Source organism: Pituophis catenifer, unplaced genomic scaffold (assembly GCF_029215685.1).
Source record: "Pituophis catenifer annectens isolate HBS135680 unplaced genomic scaffold, rPitCat1.0.hap2 SCAF_3, whole genome shotgun sequence".
Taxonomy (NCBI): Eukaryota; Metazoa; Chordata; class Lepidosauria; order Squamata; family Colubridae; genus Pituophis; species Pituophis catenifer.
The window spans coordinates 209,033,999-209,057,906 of NW_027256883.1; the positions used below are offsets into that span (position 1 = coordinate 209,033,999).

At 44.0% G+C, this 23,908-nt stretch overlaps 1 protein-coding gene across 6 annotated transcripts in view; it reads right to left on the bottom strand.

Annotated features, from left to right (window-relative positions):
* Positions 1 to 14,652: 14,652 nt before the first annotated feature.
* KCNQ2 (potassium voltage-gated channel subfamily Q member 2) overlaps positions 14,653 to 23,908 on the bottom strand; it is a 132,158-nt gene continuing 122,902 nt past the window's right edge. For all 6 annotated transcript variants that reach the window (XM_070940143.1, XM_070940144.1, XM_070940142.1 and 3 more), the window contains 2 exons: positions 19,897 to 20,020; positions 14,653 to 15,375 (listed from right to left, as the gene is read on the bottom strand). In XM_070940143.1, coding sequence (XP_070796244.1) covers positions 14,653 to 15,375; positions 19,897 to 20,020 — 847 coding nt within the window. The remainder of the gene's footprint in view (positions 15,376 to 19,896; positions 20,021 to 23,908) is intronic.

Here is a 23,908-nt window from a genome sequence, read left to right on the forward strand (position 1 = left end):
CTATTTAAAGAGTTTAAAGTTCTTTTTAGCACATAGTATACAGGTAGTCATCAACCATCTGAATTTCTCCCTAGGCCTTAGCTTTCAGCTAAAACTTTGGTCTAATGGTTAAGGCATTAGGCTAGAAATGAAGAGAGGGTGAGTTCTAACCCCACTTTAGGCATGAAAGCCAGCTGGGTGACTTTGGGCCAATCACCAGGAGACAATGAGTTCTAGTCCTGCATTAGGCATGAAAGTTGAATGGGTAACTTTGGGCCAATCATCAGGAGACAGTGAGTTCTAGTCCTGCCTTAGGCATGAAAGTTGAATGGGTAACTTTGGGCCAATCACCAGGAGACAGTGAGTTCTAGTCCTGCATTAGGCATGAAAGTTGAATGGGTAACTTTGGGCCAATCACCAGGAGACAGTGAGTTCTAGTCCTGCCTTAAGCATGAAAACCAGTTGGGTGATTTTGGGCCAGTCTCTCGCAGCCCAACCCATTTCACAGGATTGTTGTTGTGTGGACAAAGAAGGAATATTAGATATGTTCACACCTTGAGTTACTTCTAAAAGTAACAAAGGCAAGATAAAAATCTAATTAATAAATAAATGAAATGAAGGCATATTTTTACCGAAGTTCATTTTTGTTTCTCGTGGATGAATAAAAAGATGGAATCCGTATTTTTCCCCATCTCCACCTTACTTTGTTCTAGTAGGAAAATACCCCCATCTTCTTCTCCCTTTCTTTTCTTTCTTTCTTTTTCTTTTTTTGATAGGAACTGTTTTGATAAAGAGCTATTGTGATTAGAAAATGATTTAGAGCAGTACTTCTCAATCTTGGTGACTTTAAGATGGGTGGACTTCAACTCCCAGAATTCAGAATCAGAGAAACACTGATTCAGAGATAAGTGTGAATTACATTAACCCAGGGGTGGGCTTCAAAAATTTTAGCAAGGGATTCTCTGCCCAGGTGCTGGGTGGCTGTGGCCATGGTAGGCGTGGCCTAGTCAGCCTCCTGCACCATAGCGGGGGAGTTTGCCCTCCCCAGGCTCTGGAGGCCTTCCCAAACTTTCGGTAGGGCCGTTTTTCGCCCTCGAGCTCCGTGTGCGCCCTGCACTTACCTGCATCCAAAATGGGCCACGTGGGGACTCCTATGTGGGGTGTGACCTACTTTGCCTCCTGCACCATGGCGTGGGGTGGCGTTTTTGCCCTCCCTGGGCTCTGGAGGCTTTCCTCAAGCCTCCGGGAGGGCGAAAACAGCCTCCCCAGGCTCTGGAGGCCCTCTGGAGGCCGGAAACAGGCCATATCTGGCCTTCCAAACTTCTGGTAGGCCCGTTTTTCACCCTCCCTGAGCCTCCTCGCGCGCCCTGCGCTTACCTGCAATCAAAACAGGCCTCATGGGGACTCCTGGAGGGGCAGGGTGGGGTGAGCGGAGCCAGCCAGGAGTGGGATTTGGGGGTTCTCCGACCTGCACAGAATCTTAGGTAGAGCTTCTCCCGTACCCCTGCGAATCCCCAGCAGCCCACCCTTCCATTAACCAATGAAAAGTTTTAACATTCATAACATTGGTTACCACCTTTAGAGCACTCCATGGCTTAGGGCCCAGTTATTTACGGGACCGCCTGCTGCCACAAACGGCCTCCCACCGGCCGGTACGCTCTCACAGAGAGGGACTCCTCTGGGTGCCGTCAGCCAAACAATGTCGGCTGGCGGCCCCCAGGGGGAGAGCCTTCTCTGTGGGATACGGAGGATCCCGGATCTACGCACCTTCCGCCGCGCTCTCAAGACCTTTTTATTTCACCAGGCTGGTCTGGCCTAACCTCTCCCATTCTCTTTTTAATGTAAATTTTAATGTAAATTTTAATTTGTTCTTAACCTGGGGTTTTAAATTTGTCTTGGGCTAAATTGATTTAATTCCATTTTACTTCTGCTCTCAAGTTTTTGTATTCTATGTGTTTTATCTTGTGCCTATTCACCGCCCTGAGTCCTTCGGGAGTAGGGCGGTATATAAATCAAATAAAATGAAATGAAAATGAAAAACATTCTCAAGGACGCTTTACATGCAAGTCCCAAAAAAACCAAAAGGCATGTTAAAAAAAAAAAAAAGAGGTGGAGCTTTGGTCATGTGATTGTGGCTGCCATTTTGACTTTTTCGACCTGCACATGTCCCAAGAGGCTAAAGTTCAGCAATCACACCCCAAAACGTACATAGCTCTTGTTTTCTTCCATGTTGTTTGGCTCCAACGCTTTCTTCTTTCGATTGGAGAAATGAAGAACCATCCAAGATAACATGATTGTGTTCCTTCCCTCGTCCCGACGTCGGAGAAAAATAAGATAAAACCAAAGACAATTTTTTTTCTTTCTTTCTTTTTTTTTCTTTTTTGAAATTTACAAGGAAAATTACACATTACAAGGAGAAGTTCGACCAAAGTCCAGTTGCTATAATACAAGATCGGGGAATCCCATTCGATGCATTTTTTTAAAAAAAAAAACAGAAAACATCATAAAATTGTACATCAGTACCAAAGGCATTATGAAATATTCTTTGGAGCGAGAACAAATGTGCAAGAAAGCCAAGCCAGATTCAGCAAATTAAAAGAACCGATCCACGCCCGATAATTATGCTTAGTTGACTGTGTCCAGTAAATGGCATTGGACCAGCTTCCCCATAAGTAGGGCGTCCAATTTAAACCATCTTAAATAGTCCTCAAAATCAACCAAATGAGAATATTAGATTTCATCAGCCATTTCACCAACTGACTTGATGCAACAGGCAGAAGCAGTGGTGTCCACAAGGTGTAATTAAGAAATTAAGGAGCTCACGGGACAACAAGAAGCATGTCGATCGGCTGCCATTTTGACTTTTTTTTTTGACCATATCCTGCAAACATCCCCCCAAATAGAAGCGATCACAACCACATTTGTAGAATTCACAGTTGTTGAGAATGAGTTGCTCATGAGCAGCTCTTTAGATCGGCGTTTCTCCAGCTTGGTGACATTAAAAGCATCTGGACTTCAACTCCCAGAATTCCCCCAGCCAGCCATTCAGCAGCCATGGGGAATTATGGGAGTTGAAGTCCACATGCCTTAAAAGATACAAAGCTGAAGAAACACTGCTTTGGGTTAATTTCTATCTAGAGATAACACGGTATGATCCAAATATAGTTAACGGCTGACTATATTAATTGTAGATTCGTGATGGTTGGGAATAGAACAGGATAAAAAGAGCTTCAACGTTTTATTACTGCTCCCATCCACAGATTACACAATCCATTTTGGTGTGGCTTGAATAAACATCCAGACCAGTAGTGGGTTCCTCCCAGTTCAGCCCGGTTCGTCCGAGCCGGTAGCGGTGATATGACATCACCAAACCGGTTCTGCCCCCCCGCCCGCCTTGGTGGTGCAGCGGACTAAAGTGCTGTTAAGTAGCACTTAGCTGCCAGCTGCCTGCAATTACTGCGAGTTCAAATCTCACCAGGCTCAAGGTTGACTCAGCCTTCCATCCTTCCGAGGTAGGTAAAACGAGGACCTGGATTGTGGGGGCAATAAGCTGACTTTGTATAAAAAAGAACACTGCTTGGGGGAGGGGCAAAAGCCCTAGTAAGCAGGTATATACAAAAGTAGGAAGGCTATTGCTGAACGCATTGTAAGCCGCCCTGAATCTCTGGCGAAAGGCAGCATATAAATTGAACCAACCAACCAACCAACCAACCAACCAACCAACCAACCAACCAACCAACCAACCAACCAACCAATAAATAAATAAATAAATAAATAAATAAATAAATAAATAAATAAATAAATAAGAGTCAGTTGCCGAACTTCTGAATTTTGATCATGTGATCATGGGGAGGCTGCAATGGTCGTAAGTGGGGAAAACGGTCATAACTCCCCTTTTTCATTGCCGTTGTAACTTTGAATGGTCACTAAATGAACTGTTGTAAGTTGGGGACTACCTGTACATTGCTCTGCCTCATTGGATATGGGTTATTTTCCTAACATTGTTAGCAAACAATAGATCTTGATTACTCTCATAATATACAACTAACTTAGTCCACAAAGGTGCTAAGTCACGCTTCCAAAATAAACTTTTAAAAAGATGGAAGATTTTGTACATCCGGACAAATGTAACTGAAAAAGACATCTAAGGATTTAATTTCAGAGGCCTTTCCAGCTAAATTTGCAATATTTCAGAATGTTTTTTTTTAATGAAGTATTGCAGATGAACATATTCATTTGTTGATTTATTCCATTCCTAGGTATTTCTCTCGTTTTCCTTTTGCAAACATGACAATTTTTTTAACTTTCAGCCCATGTTGTTGAGCAGAAACACTGATCGGTAATAGAACCCATGTTTAACATTCACAAATTTCCAGCTCTTGGCAAAAAAAAAAAATCTCTTTCTTGACTCCCCAGGAGGAAAAAAAACTGGACAGCCCTTATAAATCAGCACTGGCAAACTTCCAGATGCATGGACCAACTCCCACAATGCTTTGCTCACTGGCTGCGGTGGCTAGGAATTCTGGGAGTTGAAGTCCAAGCGCTTAGAAATCGCTACATCTTACTGCAAGATAATGTCGAATTAAATTGATCCAATCTGCCACATGCCAGCTTCTTCCAACATCCCCAAAGCCCCTGCGTGCAAACTTAATTTAATTTGTGTGTCAGATATAAATTTCCACCTATTAATATAATATCTGCTTGCTTGTTCCAAGCCTGAGCTGCTGACAATGAGAATTGAGTTAAATTTTGGCCTCTTTAGTTCTTTAGTCAGAATTCCACCACCTTTTTTTTTTCTTTCCATGCTAATCAGAGGTGTCTATGAGGTATGGTCAGCGGTGAAATCCTGCTACCGGTTCTGTGAGTCTGCTACCGAGCGAGCACTTTGCGCTAAAAAAGGAACGTTTTGAAGTCTGCAAAGGTAAGTAGAACAGCGAGGGGAGGGGAAATCCGCTGTGCCACATGATTTAGATTAGCTAGAAAGCAGGAAATCCGACGATTCTAGCTAATATAAATTGCACATCACAGCTGATCGTCGCCCAGCTGATTGTCAAAAATACCGGTTTGCCCGAACTGGTAGCATTTTTTTACTACTGGTTCGGGAGAACCGGTCCGAACCGGTAGCCCTGGGTACGGTAGCCTGAACCGGTAGCCCTGGGTAAATTCACCCCTGGGTATGGTCAAAAAAGTCAAGATGGCAGCACAGTCAAAGCTCCCCCTGGTTTTTCTTTTTTCACCTGGTCATAATAATAATAATATCCTCTTGACCACACCTTGTGACACCCCTGATGTTCTTACCAGAGCTGGTCCTTCTTCTGATGGGATACATAGACATAGTCCTTATCATTCAAAGAAGAGTTCATATCGTCTAACGCACTACGGCCCCTTTACGACTTTGTGCACTTCAACTCCCAGAATTCCCCAGTCCACAAGTCTTAAAAGTGGGCAAGTTTGGGAGACCCCCTGGTCTAATGTCTGGATCGATCCTACCCGGGTGCTTCTTTAGCAAGGAATGAGCTCAATGCAACCAGGTATCAAACTTACAAATAGGCGCATGGAGTTTTACAGGTGGCATCATATGAACTTCGACAGCGGTAGCGGTCCAAGGTACAATCCACCTGGGACATTAAATAATGGCCTGGGTCCATGGAAGCCAGTAAGACAAGTATCAAAAGTTCACAAAGTCCCATAAATTTGCAAGTCAGCTTCCAGACCATACTCAAGGTGCTAATTTCACCTTGAAAAGCCCTTCATGGCCGGGGACCTGCACATTTGGGGGGGGAGATAGTTTTCCCCTCCATGAGATCCTTTTTAAGACCAAAAGGTATTGAGATGACCATCAGCTAAGGCTATTATAAATAACTCAGGCAAAAGCAATTTTTTTTTTCCTGCAAGAACACCAAACCTCAGGGACGAGTTTCCACAAGATAACTCAGAAAGCATTTCAATCCCTCTCCAGAAAGAAAATTCAGAAGTGGGTTTCTGATAGAAAACACCCACTCTCTGTTGCTTTACAAAAATGATGAACCAGAGCCGCAGTCTAGTGCGTGGTTTATAACCTAGTTCGTAAGCTGCCTTAAGAGAGCTGGGGGAACATTTTAAAACCACTTTCATGGTAGATCTCCAGATCAGTTGACTTGGAGCAATTGTCATCTTCAGCCAACAAGTGAAGGGCTCTGGCAAAACGGGGAGAATGGAAGCTGTAGTCCAAAGCAGATGATTAACAAAGATTCATCTTCTTTTAATGACCCCCATAATCTCTTTGTGGGGTGGAGCCTGAATGGAGCCGAGTGTTTACTGGCCAGTTGCCCTTCCTGTTGCCAATGAGGAGTTTTGTTCAGCAGATATATTCTCATTGTGCCCAGAGAGAGAAATACCTGCTTCTACCTAGGATTGAACTCACACTCCTCCTGATTGTGAGGCCAGTGCTCCGCTTCTAGGCCACCGCACCACTCGCTTGGTGATTAACAAAGATTGGTTTTAGAGATATGAACTCATTGAGAAGAGGGTGTGTAGGCTCGGAGCATGGTTGCATCAACAGATTGCCACACATCATCACAATTGGCAGAAGAGTGTTGCCTCCTGCTTTTGGACTTGTGGGAAATAGATGAGTCTTCCCTCTTTTTGTGATGATTGTCCCATGGCTCTTTCTCCTATAGGCGGTATCCCTGTTTTCTTGCAATATTTAAAAAAGAATGCAATCTCTACAGCCCTAATGAGACACACTAGTGCATAAATAGAAATAAAACATCAGCAGGCAGGCCTCGTGGCCAATGTTATATTATTATTATTTTTTTTTAGTGGTTTCCATTATTTTTTTTTTTAAAAAAAAAACAAAATTAGTTAGGAAAGAAATTCCTCTATTTTTGCATTCTGGTAAAATATTGATCTGATTGAAGTATACAAATGCATTCGTGTGCAGCCATTGGGATTGGGGCATGCCATCATTTACAAGGCCAGTGCATACAAGGGGGATGTGTAAATGTCTGTAATCCTGAATAGATTGTAGGATGGTGATGACGGGATTATTTAATCATTGCAAGATCCGTTACGTGTGACCTTGGTAAGAAGGTGCGACTGTGTAAGATCTTGGGGGACACACGGCACCTATGGAAAGTGGATCTATTTTTTTTTTATTACTATCAATTTGTTTTACCAATCGGCACCCAAACTACACCTCTCCTGTCTGATGAAGGAGTCGCAAAATATTTCAACTGCACAACTAACTTGACCAGCAATGAGATAGATCAATGTTTCTCAACCAGAGTAACTTTAAGATCAGTGGACTTCAACTCCCAGAATTCCCCAGTGGCTGAGGAATTCTGGGAGTTGAAATCCACTCAATTTAAAGGGGCTATGGTTGAAAAACATTGAATTAGACCTTCCATGATCTTGCAGGACCTCAACCCAACCTAAGAACAAATCGCTTGGACTATCTCACCCAACTTCTTGATTCTAACCATGGTCCTCCACATGCTTCTAGGAACTTCTCAAGCGGACTTTTGATGACAATGGTCTCCTCCTCCTATCGTTGTCACCTACTAGCTTGAAACTCAATGTCTGTTGTGTCTAAACATGAAAGCTCTGTTAAATTAGTAGGGTTAATACAACTGATCTAAACATGAAGAAATCTGGTGAATTAAATTCATCCAGTTTAGCATTCTGGAACAGCGGTCAATGGATGTATTTGAGAGCATTCAGATGTGTTCAGATACTGGATGGTCCAGTTCTACTGTCTCTTCCCAGCAACCATTTAAAGATATGCGCCTATGTGTCAACAGCATCAATATTCATAGCCAACGATATGCCTGGATCTTCTATAAATCTCCCTTTCCAAACTACAGGGTGTCCTCGACTTACGACCACAATTGAGCCCAAAATTTACATTGCTAAGTGAGACATTTTGTTGTGAGTTTGGCCCCATTTTATGACTTTTCTTCCTACATTTGTTAAGTGAATCACTGCAGCTCTTAAGTTAGTAACATGGTTGTTAAGTGAATCTGGCTTCCACTGCAACCATCATAAATATGAACCAGATGTCAAATATTTGAATGTAAATCATGTGACCATGGGGATGCCACAACGGTCATAAGTGCGAAAAACAGTCCTAAGTCACATTTTTCAGTGTCATTGTTTCTTCAAACGGTCATTAAATGAATGGTTGCAAGTCGAGGACTACCTGTATTCCCCATTGGTGTTTACTGGCCAGATGCCCTTCCTGTCACCAATGCGGAGTTATATTCAGTGTGCCCAGAGAGAGAAATATCTGCCGATCGAACTCACAGCCTCCTGATTGTGAGGCGAGAACTCCACCTCTAGGCCACTGTACCACTATATGAGATGCTTTATCTCATCCCAGTTATAGTCAACAGAATTCGGACCATTCAAAGAGAATTGTTCTCTGGTCAACGTTACACATTATCTATGGGGTAGCATGATCCACCAAATTGACTAAGATGGCAACACGATTATGTCCAGCATGATAGAAGTTGCTTGCTAGCATTTACACATCAGAATACATTTTGGGATTGCACATAGCAAGACTCTGGTAGCAAAAGTGGCTTTAACCAGAGTTTTTGCCTGGGCAGGCATGCACTAACAGGCAAAAAGCTAAGAATTTTGCTTCGTGAGCTGCTCTGACTACATATTTGTGTAATAATGATATTTTTTGGAAAAGCTTTCTAGGCCATTTCAACCAGGTTATGAATACTATTATCCCAAAACTAAAAATACCAGCCCGGTTAACGGGTATCAAAAGATTTGGTTAGTCTCTTGAAGGACACAGCGTTGAGGCACACAATTTTGTGCCTGGAGTCAACATCTTGAGAAAAAGAAAACGAAACAAATCACACCAGAAGTGATGCAGAGCCATTGACGGCCAAAGTCAAACTTGGCATTCCGCCAGTTGCTATTGCATTGCATTGTGCCTTTCAAGTCAATCGCAGATCAAAAATGATTGGCGGTAGATGGTTACTCTCTCTCTCTGCTCTTAAAGAAAGCTCAACAAACAAAATGATCTAGAAGATGCTAAGCTAAGGAGAAGCTCCTTGAGGATGGCCTCCAGCACAAATCTGAAAGTTCAGAAGATTAAAAACCTCTCATCCCGATGACCGACCCAGATTGGATCCTGCAACATTATTCTGGGACACGTTATGTTCGCCTTCGTTCGTAGAAGATATTGTATAATCCAGAATAAGCAAAGTCCTAGGAGCATCCTACAGACCTCCATTTGAGGAAGACAAGAAGCAATTAACCTGACATTTGTTCCTCGGTGTTGCAACTTCCAGAAAGACTGACCTTCAAGTTTGGAATTACAGGAGTCAAAAATCTGACATATCTGGAAGGCACCAGATTGAAAGTGGCTAAACTACCGTAACAAGGATGTCTCAAGCTCCTTCAAAATAATGTGAATTATACAATTCCCCTGTATAATTGAAAACATGACCAGGTGAGCTAATGCTACTTTATTGCAAGGCTACATCAACAGAATCTTGCCAAGTCTGAAAATAGTGATTTTTTTTTTTCAAGAGGCAACTGAACTTTCTGGTTTATCTTTGAAGACGTTTCGCTTCTCATCCAAGAAGCTTCTTCAGCTCTGACTGGATGGTGGGGAAGGGAAGGATTTATACTCCTTGCAGACAGCTGGTCATTTGCATTCTTTTTTAGAGAGTCGTTGAGGCCACTTGGAGGTGTATCTGTGTCCTCAGTGGTCACCTGAGTGGTGCAAATGGGCGTGGAGCAGGGGTATGTTCTAATTTTTTTTTACTACTGGTTCTGTGGGCGTGGCTTATTTTGTGGGTGTGGCTTGGAGGTCATGTGACTAGGTGGGCGTGGCTAGCTGGTCAGAGTCGTTTCTGGAAGGTCCTCGCACTTACGACCAGTCCTCGCACTTACGACCCGACTCATTTGTTTGCTTTTAACACTGATCAGCTGTAGGACGGCCCTTTGAAGCCCCGCGGCAAGAGTTTAAACAGGTTTTTTCCCTCTAGCCAGCAGCTGGGACTCAGGAGGCAGCAATAGATTGGGGGTGGGACCAAATAAAAGGTAAGAATAATGTGGGGGGGTAGGAGGGCAGGGGGGAGAACCAGTTCGGTGACGTCATATCGCCATCGCTACCGGCTCGGCCAAACCAGACCGAACCAGGAGGAACCCACCACTGGCGTGGAGCCTTCTTGGACCTGCTGGAAGGACTGTGTTGTAGACCAGAGATAGATGATGTCATATCCCTCCACCCTCTGTGGGGAGAGGGCTGTTCAATTTTGACACAGATGGCCCCTTTGACCCCTCTTTCAAACCAGCGGTCCTCTCTATCCAAAATGTGGACTTTGCTAGCCTCCAAAAAAGTGGCCTTTGCCTTTTAAATGCAGATGGGACTGTTGAATCTTGGCCTCTGAAAAAGCATCTTTTGGACAACCGTGACCTGAATGACTAAGAATCTCCATAGACAAGTCAATCTGCAAGTACAAATCGCCCACCGTCTCCTTTACAGCCTGAGAAAATAGGGAGGGTCTTTTCTGAGCCTTTTTCTCTGCCCATTATGAAGCTGCAGGCTATGCCATCTCCAGGAGTTGACTCGACCGGGGCTTGCGGCGGCCTAGGCCGGCCCGGGAGTCAACTGGACTGGAGCTTGCTTGTAGGCTCACTCACCCGGGGAGATCAGGGCCACGGCAGAAGGCAGGCAGCAATGACAGGTGAAGGCAGGCAGCAATGGCGGGCGAGCAGGCGAGATGAGGAGTGACTGAGTGGGGCGGGGTGAGCAGGTGGGCGGGGCAAGCCAGAATTTTTACAAACGGTTCGCCCAAACCGGCCTGAACCGGCTGAATCCCACCATTGCATCTCTTATCTGACTATTCCCTAATCAGCATCTCTTTGCCTGTCTCCCAAGGTCTTTCTCACATACCATTACAATAGTTTTATCCAGAACAAACACGAGAGCATTGCAACATAAGACAAAGAGAAGATTTCAGGCCACTCATTCAGCTTGAAGTCCTCTGCCACGCCAAAAATCTTATCAATCGGGCTGTATAAACTGGAGCTTTTTTTTTTTTTTGTCAGGATGGTATCATAAACTGGCTTATTTAACAGACACAACCGTGTCGTGGGTGGTGACATCATTGCCCTGATTAAATCTCAGCCTCATCTGCTAAACCTAAGCCAGCTATGTGGACTTCAAGTCCCAGAATTCCCCAGTCAGCCTGCTGGCTGGGGAATTCTGGGAGTTGAAGTCCAAATAGCTTATATCTTGACAAGGTTGAGAAGCAGTGGCCTAGACCAAAAATCACTGGTGGGCTTTTGAATCCCTTGCCGATGAATGTCATGGGCTGCAGTTGGATTGTTAATTCATGCATTAAATACACACTCTTTAAATTTTCCTTCTAAATTCCTTATACTGCCCTGCAAACAAGAAACCAATGCATACGTGATAGGGGCAGGAAGAATGGCAGGGATTGACCTATGATTGATTACGTCAGTCCTTCAAGGAATTTTGACCTCTTTTTAATCATCCATTACTTATCATACTGGCCATTGTCAACTCTATAAAAAAACTGCGAGTAGGGATTCCTCCATGCACCATCACCCAGGAGAGAGTAATTTCTTGCAAGCCAGGAGTGCTTGCTTCCAAAGAATTTTCATTTTATTGGCTTATTTATCCAGAACTGATTAATTCACAGGATTTTTTTTTTTTTAGGATTAACAGAGAAGGATTACTGAAATGGCATGCCAGCTGTGATCCCGATTTCCCCTAGTTAAAGAACAATAGACTTCTTGGGCTTTTAAAATCTTCTACGTTTTTATTCTGCTGCAGTAGACTGACGTAATTCAGAATCTCTGTTTCTTGCTATAAATGTGTTTCTTTTTAAAAAAAACCAAAACACTCAACTGTAAGTTATATTAAAGATTAAGTTGATCCCACCCGTTAAATGTGGGACTCTTTTGTACCCAAATCCTTTGAAATTATTAAATCGGTTTCCAGAATCACTCTCCCCATATCTACTACTTAAGCTCCCAGGAATGTCCCCCCTCCCATCTCATCTCCTAGGGGATATTATCTTCAGGGAAAATAAGTAGTCCTCTTGCCAGCTGTCCCCTCTTCTCCTTCTTATGTCAGCACTAGAGTAAATGCAGGTTGAAGTGCTGACATCTGGAAGGTCTGTGCAGCAATAGCTGTGTTATCCATGAAAATATTATCCTTAGCTACTTCCAAGGTATCTTGAAAGTCTACTGACTGTTGGAAGTTGCGGAATTAGTTATTTATTGAATTTCACATCATGAGTCATTATCAGGCATACTTTGCAGTCAACAGAAATAAAAGCAACCCACGGGATTGTTTCCTGTTTCAAGAAAAATGGATTGAAAACTGCAGCCTGAGATCAAGTCAATCTAAGCAAGTGGAAGAGGGAAATGGACCTTCCTGCCCCCATGTTTATGATAAGCCTAGTTCAGGGGTCTGCAACCTTAAATACTCAAAGAGCCATTTGGGCCCGTTTCCCACAAAAAAGAAAACACCGGGAGACACAAAACCTGGATGGGCGTGGCCAACTCGATGTCACTCACTTCCACCAGTCACATGACCCTCCTAGCCACGTCTACCCAGCCGGTCATTAGGGTAGAGAACCAGTTGTTAAAAAACACCGGGAACCACAAAAGCCTTTTGACATCTCTCTCTCTCCCCCTCCCCCTCTCTCCCTCTCTCTCTGTATCTCTCTATGTCTCTCTCTCCCCACCTCTCTCTCTGTCTCTGCCCTGGCCGCTTCTCCATCCCCTGCCGTAACCCTTACCTTCTCAAGCCAGGCAAGGAGTGACTGGGAGGGGAGGGCCAGCCAGTGGTGGGATCACCTGACAGGGAGCCACAGCAGAGGGTCCAAAGAGCCGCATGCAGCTCCGGAGCCACAGGTTGCTGACCCCTGCCCTAGTTAGAAGAGATACTGAGGACACGTCTCCTTCTTCTCTCTCCGTTTACTCCCTACGTGAGCTTCTCCAGGTTTTGAAACTGTCCAGCAAGGAGGAAAATGGGGCTACGTTCAAGCATCAGCAGCCATTGATAAATACAGACCAAAAAGTGAGAAATAATCCGCCAGGCAAAAACAAACCAAAGAGCCACAAATCTAGCAAAGATTAACCAAGCCAAAAGAGAATTCCAGAGAGCATCCATCTCATTCTGGAAGGCGCTGAAAGGATGGGGGGGGAAAGTGTTTTTGGAAAAAGTAGAGCAGTGTTCCTCCACCTTGGCCACCTGAAGATGCGTGGACTTCAATTCCCAGAATTCCCCATGGTTGGAGAATTCTGGGAGTTGAAGTCCACACATCTTCAAGTAGCCAAGGTTGATAAATATTGTGTTAACGCCAAGGAGGCACAATGCATGCAGAGGTCATCCTTTGCTTCCACCTACTGGTTAGCACCTGAACAACTCTTCTTCCTTCTACCGTAAAAATTCTTCTCATCTTTCAGGATTTATGCACCCTATTTCAGCAAATTTTCAAGGCGTCCCAAAAATCAGAAGCTTATTCTCAGGTTCCCCCCGTAGGATTACATCATCGCCCAAATGGGGCATGAATGTCACAACCTAATTCCCGCAACTCGTGCCATTTCTATCGTTGACGAATGTCCCTTGTCCCCTGCAAGGATCCATAATGATGAGATGTAAAGCAGGAAGCAGTCATTCCAGACTGGGTCAAGATTAACCTAGATATATGTAGTAACTGCGGACTTTAGTGTTCTCACATTCTTGGCTTTCCGTCTTAACAGCGGTTGTGTCATCCTAAGAAGGATAAACCTATCTAGACACCCGAGGGTGCACACCGAGAGCCGGTTTGATGCCGCTATCCTCCAAATATTTTATTTAACAACCAAAATCAAACTCAAATGAAAGCAGCCTTGCTTCAAAAAAATAGACTGGACAAGCATTTGACCGAGATGATATAAAGTCTCCTGCCTTCAGCAGGGGGTTGGACTAGAAGACCTCTGAGGTCCCTTGGAGCCCTGTGATTCTATGTTCTCTTGAGATTTTGCTGTCTTTTTTTTTTTTTAATTCAAACACTTCCCTTTCAAATTATGGTCCTAAATCCTGATCTAAAGCTTCAACGCGGTTTTTCCTGTTTGTGACTAAGAATTTACGGACGTGCCGTTTGGACATGAACGGTTTTAAATCTCCACTGTTTTAACTGCTGTGTGTAATTATTATTAAGCTATCGTTCCTCGACACTTTTGATAGATATATTATTTCCTCTCCCAAGGCATTATTTGTTTTAAAACACCAGCATAGTTTTTGTGTGCGATTCAAAAGCTCAGGAGCCGTAACGGCTTCTTATTCGAAACTGAATAAGACCCAACCAAGCTCTGACACAATGCCTGTGTAGTAGAGATGTCTAACCACGACTTGTAGCTATCTACCCAAGGGCGTGAGAAGAATTTCAACTTATCCAATTTTAGAAAGTCAAGGAAGATGAAACAACGGACATCTCAAGACTTCGAGTTACGCCTTCCGGGACTTTCTTGTTCAATGTAGGTCACAGGTACCACATCTGTTCCCCCACCCCCAAGGTAAACTATGATTAAGTACCCCCTACTTCTTGGTCCCAAGACATGACCTTCCAGTCTGCTGAAGAGGTGCTATACGCAGACCGGTGATTGACTCATATTCTTGACGTGATCTTCAGGTGGCTTCCCGTGGTTTCACTGTCTTGGGGTTGACCAGCCTAGATCACCGAAAGGTCCCTCACCTGTCGCTGATCTCGGCGGAGGGCCGCAAGGTGTGCAGAGGTCAGAATCTGTGTCTGACTCGCCTTCCGCAATGTAAGGTCTGATTTTGGCCACCGCGGTGTAGCAACCATTGTTAAGGATGTCCAAATTTTCTTTGGACTGGGAAATGCTAAAGCCGCTGAAGGAACGTTCCAGTTCCTCGTGGTCTACGGACGGGATGGAAATAGAAGTGTCGCTATCTCTCAGGGCACTTTCGGGGTGTTTAGCAGTCATGTCTTCGTTCTTGGCGTACTCGGAATTGGCTCGGTTGCTGCCGTTATAAGCCGATAAGGAACGCTCGTGGGAAGGCGGCGGGGGGATTCTCACCAAGGAACCGGGATCGCCAACGGGGGACAACCCGTGGCTTGGACGGGGATAGTGTTGCCAAGAGGTGGAGGGTGGACATGAGTTGTTTGGCATCGTTGTGGCTGGTGGGGCAGAGTAATTCTTCTGCCCCATGGAACTGGTCGAGCGGATGATCTTGATAATGCAGCCGTTCTTATCGATGTGTTCCCGGCTATCCTCTGGACTGTGATAAGGGGGTGCTGGCTCAGGCTCTTTGGAACCAAAATAGGCCTCCGTTTCGGTAGGAGGGATGCCCATCCGTTGCATGTAGATGTTGACCAGGAAGTCCAACTTCTTCTCCATGGAGAGAACCTGGGAAATGCCCCCACAGACACGATTAGCCAAATTATTTTAGATCTAAGAGACCTTGATCCAAAGGTCCACAAAGAATCTTGAGGATAGTGGCAAGTTCCCTAAAGGTGAATAACTTCCAGAGTATGGATAAAAGAGAATATATGTGGCTCGGGGTTGAAATGAGGGGTCCTTGGTGCTCTCTAAGCTGGGTGGTTTCTTGCAACGTTTCATTACCCAAACTAGGTAACATCATCAGTGTTAAAAGGGAAGGGTGTCTGTTGAGAGGAGGAGTAACAGAGAAGGAGGAGCAGGAGTAGGACAATTGTGGGGTCCTTGGTGCTCTCTGAGCTTCGTTGTTTTCTTGCAGACATTTCATTACCAAACTAGGTAACATCATCAGTGCTAGCAGGGAGTGGGGTTTGCAGGGAGGAGGAGGAGGAAAAGGAAGAGGAGGACTGCGGAGCCCTTAGTGTTCTCTGAGCTCAGTTGTTTTCTTGCAAACATTTCATTACCCAATTATGTGATATCATCAATGCTAGAAGGGAGTGGGGTATGCTTCCTGTTTAAATACCAATAGTTTGCCCTGACATGCTGGCTGAGGAATTCTGGGAGTTGAAATCCACACATCTTCAAGTTGATAAATGCTAACTAATGCTGCCTTCCATTAATCAACCAGCTTGAATCTTAGTTTTGCCTGAGAATTTGAGTCCTTAACCTTTTCACATAACTACAATGCCCTGATTAGGACAAGTCACTTGTATATAAACAGAGAGCAAGCCTTGCTTCCTTCTAGCACTGATGATGTTACCTTGTTGGATGATGAAACATCTGCAAGAAAACAACCAAGCTCAGAGGACACCAAGGACCCCTCAGCTGCCAGAGTGACATAACAAACTTCCAATTTCTTGGGGAAATATCCAAATTAAGGAAATGTTATAAACTCTTCCATGTTTTGTTTTTTTTCCCAGTAACTCTTAGCATGAATTGGTTTAAAAGAAATATTAGCTCTAATTCACATTAGAGCTGGTTTGCATCTAGTCAACCTTGGCTTTCCAGCAAAAACTGCCTCATCGAAAGCAATGGATTGGCTTCACAACCACCGTTTTCACTTAAAAGACTGCTGTAGAAAAAATTGTAAGATCAGGTCTGATCATATGGTGATCTGCTTTACAGCCGTCACAACTTACAACCATAATGGCGGGGCTCAATTACGGTTGTAATTCGAGGACTACCTGTATACCCAGACTGTTGTGGCCCGTCAGCAGCCTGTGCAGCTAGTAGCTGATTCCGACAGGGAGGAGGCTGGTGTGGTGTTGCGCCAGCAGCTTGTGCAGCTGGCACTTGAGTCGGACAATGAGGAGGCTGGAGAAGATGTGGTGCCAGAGGCAGGGATTCATCCAGGGTCTTCAGAACCTCCAGAAGCTCCCTTAAGTGAAGAGGACGAAGAGGAGGAGCCTCTTCTCGATGCACGGGCATGCAGAGCTGCCAAAAGGCAGGAGTGGTTCCTCAGGAGGAGATCTCCTCGAGAGTCAGGCTTGGGGCTAATTAGCCACTCCCTTAGCCTATTTAAGGAGGAACGCCGACTAAAGCAATTTGTAGGGAACAACTTTAATTCACTCTACTTCGCGTCTGGATTCTCTGCAAATTGCTTCTGGGCTTTGTGCCAACCTTAGTAAGATTGTGATTACTTTATCTTTGGTTTCTTGTAGGCTGTTAAGAAAGTTTATTAACAGCCTTTGTTTTGAAAAAGAGTGAGTTATTTTAGTAAATTAAGTTTTGTACAAACTTGGTGTGTTCTATTTTCTTTGGGGTCCGTAGCTGGGGCAGAACACAGACAGATAATCCACCTAGTAACCTGAAGGCAGTGGTGGGATTCAAATAATTTAACAACAGTCTCACCCAGGGTCAGGTTGGCTGTCATGGGAGGTGTGGGCCATCCCCGTCCTCCAGCTCTGCACACATGCGAGACGAGCCTCCCGCGACGGCCAACCTGACCCTGAGTGAACCAGTTGTTAAATTTCCACCCTTTGCCAAAAGGCTGTTTCCAAGGGTGCTTGTCTGCACGTTGATCTCATGGCAATTTCAGACTTCTGGATGCGGCTCTTTTAAGAGGCGAGGTTTCTGAGGAACAAGGAGGAGGGGTTACCATAGAGACGTTGATACTCCCAAGAGCTCATGTGGGAAGGTGAAGAATTGGGGGTAAGTGTAGGGAGGGATTCACACACACACCCCCCATGGAGCTGCATGCAAGGGGTGTTAGTCAGCCTGCGAGCAAAAGTGAGGGAGGTGAGGAATTACCGTAATTTTCGGAGTATGGCCCTAAAAGAGGGTGGAAATGTTGATGCGTCTTATACACTGAATACAGCCATTTTTGGCCTCCTGAAGCTCCACCCTGCATGTCCTGTTTTTGCAAAAAACAGGCCCGTTATTTGCAAAAACAGGGCATGCAGAATTTAATTTTAATTTAATTTAATTAATTCAATTTATATGTTGCCCCTCTCCAAAAACTCAGAGGCTTTGGGAGGCCTGCAGAGTGTTCCTGTGGGCCGGGGAGGGCAAAAACACCCTTGTATTTGGGAAAAATGGCTCCGTTTTTAGCCTCCCAAACCACCCACGCATTGCATTTTTGCCCTCCCCAACCCCCAAGAGCACTCTGCAGGCCTTCCAAACCCTCTGCGCGCCCCATTTTTCACAAAAACAGTACGTGCAGAGGGTTTGGGAGGCCTGCAGAGTACTCCTGGGGGCCCGGGAGGGCAAAACCCTTTTTTTTCTTGCTTACCTCTTCGAAATCTTGGTGTGTCTTATACACCGGTGCGTCTTATAAGCCAAAAAATACGGTAAGTTAGCAGCACAATTGAAGTTGGCCCCAATGTAGGGGAGACTGCGGGGTTAGTTTGGCCAGGCAAATTATTACACATACACACACCCATCAAATCGGATCCTGGGGGTTACGCTGCAATGGAGAAATGGGAAATGGAGTGGCTGGCATGAGGGAAGGAGAAGGAGCAAGGAGAAGAAAGAGGGAAAGTGGCCTTCTCCTTCCCTTGTGCTGGCCACTGCGTTGCCTGTTTCTCTATTGCAGCACAGCGCTCAGGATCCACTTTGATAGGTTGGGAAATTTAACAATCGGTTCGTGTGAACCAGTGTGAACCAGCTGAAACCCACTGCCTGAAGGCGAAGGTGAAGAAGGGAGAAAGGAGAAAAGAGAGAGTCCCCATTTCAATATATTTCAATCATTACATTGTAGAAATGGGTTTTTTTATTTGTTTGTTTATTAAAATTTACATGGCCCCCAGCTCATTCTCAGTGACTCTAGGTAAAGGTAAAGATTCCCCTCACACATATATGCTAGTCATTTCCGACTCTAGGGGGCGGTGCTCATCTCCGTTTCTAAGCCGAAGAGCCAGCGCTGTCCGAAGACGTCTCCGTGGTCATGTGGCCGGCATGACCAAAGGCCAAAGGCGCATGGAATGCTGTTACCTTCCCACCAAAGGTGGTCCCTATTTTTCTACTTGCATTTTTCACCTGCTTTCGAGTGCTAGATTGGCAGAAGCTGGGACAAGTAACGGGAGCTCACCCCATTACGCGGCACTAGGGATTTGAACCGCTGAACTGCCGACCTTTCGATCGACAAGCTCATTGTCTTAGCCACTGAGCCACAGCGTCCCTCTCAGTGACTCTAGGCGGCTTATAAAAATTAAAAACCCAATATAAAAAGAATTTAAAAAGCAATAATCCTCCATTTCCCTGTGTGCAAATGAGCCATTTGATGAGCTCCATCCTACTCTGGGGTCCCCAGACTCATTGGCAAAACCACTTCCAACTTTAGGGCCTTGCAAACGAGTGTCAAAGTAGAGACCAATCTTAGTTCCACAAGGATAATAAGAGAGGGAGCCATCACAGAGAAAGCCCTTCTTCTTGGTCCCACTAGATGGACCTCCTTAGGAGAAGTCAAGATTGAATCTCTTTGCTTCTTTCAAACCTTAACGCTATTCAACTTGCCACTGAACTGTGGGGAGGGAAGGGGAAACAGAATGTTGAGAATGTGTGCATGGATCGTGAGAGCCTGGCAGCCATCAAGGTCACCAGTGCAGGTGCCCGAGAAGGAGGCGGACAGTTCCCATAACAAAAAGACGTCTCATAATTGGACGATGTTATCACCCAGGGGTAGGAAGAAAGGGAATTTTTTGTTTAACTAGATAAACTAGCATTCGCATGGGAAAACCAGAGCTGGTTTTGATTCTTCAGTACCAATATGGTGTATCAAATAAAGTTTTACTTTTTGGGAATTCAAAGCTCCCAGGAATGTTTAGTTGTTTTGGGCACGCTAGTTGGTAGGAGACATGTTAACATCCTCTGCCTCCCTGTTCTGGTGGGTCAAACAGATATTCCTGGAAAAGACGGTCCTTCAAATAACCATGGCCTTAAGCCATGTAGGACTTTCAAGGTGACAACCAGCACCTTGATTTAGACCTAAAAGCAAATCAGCTGCCAATGAAGCTCCCGCAGGAGAGAGGACCTGCAATGTAGGAATCGTACCTGTTTTTCTACTTTGCCAAGTCTGCCCATCATACTTGGATCTTCTGGCATTTCTCCTTCGGCCGAGCCTTTGGTGCGGTCTTTGTCTGTCAGTGATGGTCCACGCCCCACGATCTGGTCAACTCTGTGGAGAGCATAGGTTCCACCCAGGAAAAACCAAACAAAATCAAATGAGCAAGTTATAGTCGAAGAGACCAGCTCTCCGTTCTTATCTTCTGGATGGTTAAAACATGTATTCCACACCAGCCTTTTATTGTCTAATCATTAGGCAAGTACAGGTAGTTCTCAACTTATGGCCATAAGGGAAAGATAAAGGTAAAGGTTCCCCTCACGCATATGTGCTAGTCGTTTCCGACTCTAGGGGGCGGTGCTCATCTCCGTTTCAAAGCCGAAGAGCCAGCGCTGTCCGAAGACGTCTCTGTGGTCATGTGGCCGGCATGACTCAACGTCAAAGGCGCACAGAATGCTGTTACCTTCCCACCAAAGGTGGTCTCTATTTTTCTACTTGCATTTTTTACCTGCTTTCGAACTGCTAGGTTGGCAGAAGCTGGGACAAGTAACAGGAGCTCACCCAGTTCGAACCCCCGTAGGGATTCGAACTGCTGAACTGCCAACCTTTCGATCGACAAGTTCAGCATCTTAGCCACTGAGCCACCACGTCCCTATATACAGCCATAGTGGGGCCCCAAATTTCCATTGCTAAACAAGGCAATTGTCAAGAGAGTTGCGCCCCATTTTATGACCTTTTTGCCACTGTTGTTAAGTGAATCTGGCTTCCACCATTGACTTTGTTATCGGAAGCCAGCTGGGAAGGTCGCAAATGGTGATCAGAAGACCCTGGGACACTGCAATTGTCATAAATACATTCCAGTTGTCGAGTGCCCGAATTGTGATCATGTGACCATAAGGATGCTGCAAAGGTCATAAGTGTTAAAATTGGACATAATTCACTTTTTTTTTGTGCCGTTGTAACTTTGAACGGTCATTAATGAATGGTTGTAAGTTGAGGGCTACCTGTATTCCACCAGCTTTTCTTGTCGAATGGTTTAACAGATATAGCATCAGGGAAGTAAGTAGTTACTCAGATGCAAAGTAATACATCCCTTTATTTCTGCTTGCATTTCATAGTTCAAAACACTCGTTTCCCTTTCTAGAGCTTAAATCTGGCACAATATGCTTAGTAAATATGCCCCTTTGCAATCAAATCTGCATTGTGTTTCCAAATCTTCTTTAGTTTTGGTCTCTATTTATTTAACTTAGATGGTATGGCTCATTTTAAGTGTTAGAAGTAACCGAGAACATGGCTAGTATCAATTGGGTGTCACCACTCCAAAATAAGTAACACACAAACTTAAAAAAGATAAATTTGGAAGTTCAGATAAGTTCAAATACTATTTACTTGATATTGCTGGTAAGGAGTTAGTAATTCTGGATCAACATTGTTGGTTTCCAATATCCGAATCTCACCCTGTATTCTTCTAGGTCAGAGATGTCAAATTCAAGGCCCGGGGGCCGTATTGACCCCCACGGGGTGTTTAGATCTGACCCGCGGAGCCACCCTGGAAACAGCGAAGGACCAGCCCGCGGTGCCTCTGCCGATGAAAATGGAGCTTGGAAGGGCTGCCATTTTTGCTGGCAGAGGGCTGCAGGAGGCTGTCGCAGCTGAAAACGGAGCTTGCAAGGACCGCAGGCGGCACTCCCAAGCTCTGTTTTCGCTGGCAGAGGGTTGCAGGAGGCCGTCACAGCCGAAAACGGAGCTTGGGAGCCTGCTTTCACTGGCAGTCCACTCAGACCACCACAGGCGCCCCCGACATGAGTGATGTTGAGCTGGCCACACCCACCCTGGCCCCCCCAAGGTTAAACACAACCCTGATGAGGCCCTCAATGAAATTGAGTTTGACAGCCCTGTTCTAGGTTGTAGGGAAAAAGTGATTTTCAAAATGGTGGTATATACCAGGGGTCTCCAATCTTAGCAACTTTAAGACCTGTGGACTTCAACTCCCAGAATTCCTCAGCCAGCAAAGCAAAGCTGGCTGAGGAATTCTGGGAGTTGAAGTCCACAGGTCTTAAAGTTGCCAAGGTTAGAGACCCCTAGTATATACAGTACCTGGAATATTTCTCAGAGCTATTTTGTTCCTCACTATCCTTTTTGCTTTTCCACATGGCCACGTATCCTAAAAATTTGTGGTTTTTTTTATTCATTTGTATTATGAATAATAATACAAATTATTGTAATAATTTGTTATTATTACAATCTAAACCTAACTTTTTGCACTATTATAAAAGCCGGAAAAGAAAGGTTTTTTTACCCATTTTTTTTTTAATTTGATTTATATGCCGCCCTTCTCCGGGGACTCAGGGCGGCTTACAATGCGTTAAGCAATAGCCTTCATACTTTTGTATATTTATACAAAGTCAGCTTATTGCCCCCACAAACTGGATCCTCAATTTACCTACCTTAGAAAGGATGGAAGGCTGAGTCAACCTTGAGCCTGGTGAGATTCGAACTTACAGTAATTGCAGACAGCTGGTGTTAATCACAATGCTATCAGTCTGCTGAGCCACCAGGCCCTATTAACTTACCCAATAAACTTACATATTCAACATATAATGCCCTTCAGCTAATACAGGTACATCAACGTCTTTCAAACATGGTAGCTTGAAGATGTGTGGACTTCGACTCCCAGAATTCCCCAGTCAGCCATACTGGCTGGGGAATTCTGGGAGTTGAAGTTCACACATCTTCAAGTTGCTAAATTTGATAAATGCTAACTAAGCATCTACTGTCTTCCATGAATAAACCAGCTTGATTCTTTCGTTTTGCCTGAGAGTTTATAGTTTGTGTCCTTAGTCTTTTCATGGAACTACAATTCATAAGCTCTATTTAATAACAAGGCTAAAAGGGGCAATTATAGAATCAGCATATCCTATCTCCCAAAATGAAAGGATGCAAGAAATGAGGAATAATGGTAAGCCATTAACATATAAACCGATTTCCCCAATTTTGGCCATAAACAATTAGAAATAATTGCTGTTACGAGGATCTAGTTCAGAAAATGAAATTCCTGAACACCACAAAGTGATTTTCGTAGGATATGCGTCAATGCTCAGAAATAATAGCTGGTTTTAATAAAAAAAGATGAAGAATTACATAGAGCTTTCAACCCGTTTGGGAAATAAAATGCTTTCAAGGGCTTTGTTAGTGAAGAATTCAAGAAATGGTCAAGAAAGTGCTGAGCTTATAAATTATCTGAAGGCGAAACTTTAAGTGGGAGTTCTCTATCATTTTCTTAAATATGATAAATAAAATAAAATTTCTTCTGAACTCTTAGGGGTTATAGGAAGTTTCTACAAATATTTTTTTTATAAAAATTTTTATTCTCTTTTAATATAAACATTCCATCATTCATTAAACAGTATGTCGTCTGGGTACAAATTTTTTGTGTCATAACAGTTAAAGCTTATCACCATATTCATTGTTTATATCTACTCTTATTTTAATACTAATACTTAACATATCTATTATTATAACATTTCTTAAATTATTTAACTTTATTATACATTACTTTAATATTTATTCTCTAACCATTGATAAAATAAATCCCATATATTATAATAATGAGATTCTTCCTTTCCTTTAATTGCAAGTGTTAATCTATTCATTTCTGCACATTCGGACGTTTCTACAAATATGAATCAGTAAAAATTAGCAGCCGTGTCCTTTTTCTTACAGAGCTATATATAACTTCTGCAAGATTTAGCAGAATTTTAAAACATGGGCTTTGACTTACTGGACATAATCAATTTTATTCTTGGAAGCTTTTCCTAAGATGGTCATCTAATTTTTATATGGACATAATCAATTTTATTCTTGGAAGCTTTTCCTAAGATGGTCATCTAATTTTTATATGGCTCATATGGCAATCACCTTACCTGCCCTCATACGACCTTTAAAACCTGTGGTTTTTTTCCTGGAAGCCTCTTTAAATCGAGAAAGGAGAGGGAGAGGATG